This window comes from Aplysia californica, unplaced genomic scaffold, assembly GCF_000002075.1.
Source record: "Aplysia californica isolate F4 #8 unplaced genomic scaffold, AplCal3.0 scaffold00117, whole genome shotgun sequence".
NCBI classification, from domain to species: Eukaryota; Metazoa; Mollusca; class Gastropoda; order Aplysiida; family Aplysiidae; genus Aplysia; species Aplysia californica.
In genome coordinates, this window is record NW_004797387.1 from 686,388 (window position 1) to 690,112 (window position 3,725).

At 38.9% G+C, this 3,725-nt stretch overlaps 1 protein-coding gene across 3 annotated transcripts in view; it reads right to left on the minus strand.

Moving 5' to 3' along the window:
* Window positions 1–399: 399 nt before the first annotated feature.
* Window positions 400–3,725, minus strand: part of LOC101854247 (serine/threonine-protein kinase mos) — a 17,895-nt gene continuing 14,569 nt past the window's right edge. For all 3 annotated transcript variants that reach the window (XM_035969112.1, XM_005095929.3, XM_035969113.1), the window contains exons 5-7: window positions 3,371–3,542; window positions 2,234–2,328; window positions 400–1,352 (exon numbers count right to left, since the gene is read on the minus strand). In XM_035969112.1, the coding sequence (XP_035825005.1) occupies window positions 1,140–1,352; window positions 2,234–2,328; window positions 3,371–3,542 (480 nt within the window). In that variant the 3' untranslated portion in view covers window positions 400–1,139. The remainder of the gene's footprint in view (window positions 1,353–2,233; window positions 2,329–3,370; window positions 3,543–3,725) is intronic.

Sequence of the window (3,725 nt, forward strand, 5' to 3'; positions counted from 1 at the left end):
ATGAGGACTTTTTTTTCTTTGTTCTGTTTTGTTGAAATGTTTTGCACTCCTAGAATATTTTTTAAAATGAGGGTGTACTAAAGAGACCAGTGGGTCCATGAAAGGGCAGTGTTCAGAGGACATCTTGTGGAGGGAAGGTGAGTTGAAGCAGGGACCTACCCACCCTCCTCCCTCCCCTACTTTTTCCCATCCCACACTAATTTGAACTTCAAACTACTATTTATATATATATACTTGTGCATTATTATTATGTTGATCAAATCTCTTGCCAACTTCATCCCATTGACTGAGACATTAGTGTCATTAGAAAAGGCTGATACAACACATATGTACTAGTGATACCACAGATACATTAAAAAAAATAAGGACTTTTAAAAAACAAACACTATAATTCCATAATATTAATATCAATATTTTATTTTCAAAAGGCTCTGAAAGTTGAGCCAAACAGATAAACCATAGCAGTTCTAGTTCTTTATATCATCAGCACACAAGTACTTACGACTATATTACACATACACAAGTACTTTTGTAGATGCTATGAGCCACGAATGGTTCAAGGATGAAGGCTAGCCTACTTGAAATTGAAGAGGCAAGCTAGTAATTTGACACACTGGTAGGCTTACAGACAGGATCTCTCTTCGCCAAACTCTTCACAGGCTCTTAAACTTTCACTGAAGTGTTACCTTAGGCTGTTTTTCATTGTACTTTTCGAAACATTAACATTTATTGTGTCATGATTTATCAGCACATAGCTATGTGGTTTCAGTAAGAAAAACTGGGCCTTACTATTAATACTTTTAGCACAGACCAAACCAGGCTTCAAACACCTCAAACTGATGTCTGTTTACCATTTATAGTGTTTAAGAGTGTCTCTTCCTAGGAACATACCATCAGTAACGGTGTTTTGAAAACTGATAGACCCTACACTCAAATTTATAGGACAACTATTATCAATTTCAATATCAAAAAGGTTTAACGTTGATAAAGAAGTAAGCATAATATTAATACATTATTGTGCAAATTTGAAATAAATACTGTTCATGTAAAAAAATGAGACATTGGTTTGTTTGTTTGGGGGGATTTTCTTCTCTTTTTTGTGTAGAAGTTTGTTGGAGAGTTCTCTTTGGTGTAGCTTCCTACGTCATCATTGTGCTGATGGATGTGACGATATCTTGGGCTGGCGGCCTGCTCTTTGGTTCTGGGTTCCAGCATGCGACGTAAAGGTCACGGTACATGACCTGGCAGGGGTCGTTTCCTGTGTCATGGGGCTCTGGTCTCTTGCCCTGTTTAACCACAAGGTAGATGAGCTGGTGTGGCCCAAATCCTTCATAGGGGGTTCTCCGTGTCACCTGGACAAATAACATACCTTACGTTTAAATTATTAAATGTTTCATTTGGAATAGTATACATGTAGTAGTGTGTGATTTTATCATTTTTTATTTGTTTACTCACTGTCTCTTCTTTACCATCCCTCTGTTGTTTCTGTCTGTCTGTCCTACTTTTCCCCAGCACAAAATGACTATTATTCTTTTGATGTGCTTCTCTTTACTCAATCAAACAAACGCACATTCTAGAGTGCACATAACAAAATTGGGGGGATGCGGAAATCCTTTCATTATGTACGAATTTTGCTATGTACATGCTTTGAATACAAAGAACATCTATACGAGAAAAAATTCAATGGGGTGTGAATGAATTAACACAATATGCTGGCTTTATTGTAGTGCTTATTGATAGTGTTTCTTCTTGTCTTATTTTTCTTTCTACCTGCCTGCATGTCTGTAAAGCCCAAAATAAATAACTACTCTCTCTCTCTCTCTCCCTCTCTGTCTCCTCCTCTCTCTCCCCCCCCCCTCTAGTTCTTTCTCGTTCCCTCCCTCTCTGTGCCCTCTTTTGCTTTCTTTATATGCGGTACCTCCCCCCCCCTCTCTCTCTCTCTCTCTCTCTCTCTCTCTCTCTCTCTCTCTCTCTCTCTCTCTCTCTCTCTCACTCTCTCTCACTCTCTCTCTCTCTCTCTCTTTCTTTCTCTCTCTCTCTCTCTCTCTCTCTCTCTCTCTCTCTCTCTCTCTCTCTCTCTCTCTCTCTCTCTCTCTCAACCACACTCTTACATCAATCTCCCTCCTCTCCCCAGCGTTCTCTCCTTATTGTATTGAATAATTCTTCTTTTTAAAGGTAAAAATTAAAAAGTATAATACAATCACAGAAGAAACAAACAGTTGCAATATCTTACCATTTGCCACAGGGTAATGGCCAGTGAAAACACATCCGCCTTGGCACTGGGAGGTGCCCCTTTCATCAGCTCTGGGGCACGGTAAGGTAACGTTCCTGGAATGTAAGTAACAGTACAGCATTAGTTTTAGTACATGTAAGTGTTTTACGGCACTGGCAGCATAATAAGGTCATATAAGTGCCAAAGATTACAGGTGTTACAAGAGAGTAACAAACACAAAATAGAAGGAGGGGAGTTTAAAGACGATAGATAATAGATGGTTGATAGGAAAGAAGGATCAAACCACACCAGAGCACCCTCCAACCACCCACCATGTAACAGCATAGGGAAATAATAACTAATACTAATACACTGTACTGATAACAACAATAACATTTTAGTTCAGCCTTAATAAGAGTTTAGTGGCACTTGTAACACAAAAAGTGTGAAAGGTTAGAAGTGTTTGTTTGTTTAAGTAAAGAAAAGCATATCAACACCACAATGGTCATTTAATGCTGGGAGGTTATTTATTTGCTTTTGTAAATACATTGCAATAAATGCGCTGTGCTGTATATTACGTGTATTATCATTTTTGGGGTATATTTTATATAATAAAAGGCCTATCAACAGAGGGAAAGTAAAGAAGTAGGACCCACCAGGGGCGCCCTCCACCAACCACCTGTGGTTAGGGATGTTAGTGTTACTAGTCTAGAGAGTAACTAACATCATAATAAGAAGAAAGGAATGAAAGATATGGACAATAGATGCTATCTGATTGTGAAAGAAGAGTAAACAACACTGAAACAGAATATAACATGTAAAATAATGACAATAAAAAAGTCTTTGTTTGGTTTAGTAAAAGAGTTTTACAGCCCATGCAACACAATAAGGTCATATAAGTGCCGAGGAAAAGATGTGTTACAAGAGAGTAACATACACAAAAAAAGAGGAGGAAAGATAAGGAAGATTGATATTAGATAGGAAAGAACACCTGCCAACTATCCACAAAGTCTTTGTAAGCTAAAGCCAAGGATGATTTGAATTGGAAATCGAACTCATGTACTCTGAGTACTACAAAGAAGACTCTAAGAGCCTAACCACTGCACCACAAAGGCCCACCAAAGGCAGACATAGATCTTCTCTCTCTCCAAAACTTACCCAACAGTTGTGTGAACTCGAATTCTTCCCTGGGGTCATCGGGTCGAGTCCTCGTCAAATTTCCAAAGTCCGCCAGTTTGCAGGTCCCCGATGACGTCATCAGTACGTTTTTCGGCTTCACGTCCAGGTGAGCAACGTGGTTGCTGTGCAGGTAGTGCAGAGCCTGGGAGATCTGATAAGAAAAGAGTAACACTCACAGTGAACGTGTAAATAATGACAGACGTGCATAGTAGCAAACACGTACATAACAAAAGACATACGTAGCTAACTGATTTTCAGGTCCCATTACATTTCTCCTCTTTATTTTTTTAGGTTTTGTTTTGGTGTTGTTGTTGTTGGGGTTGGGTTTTTTTTT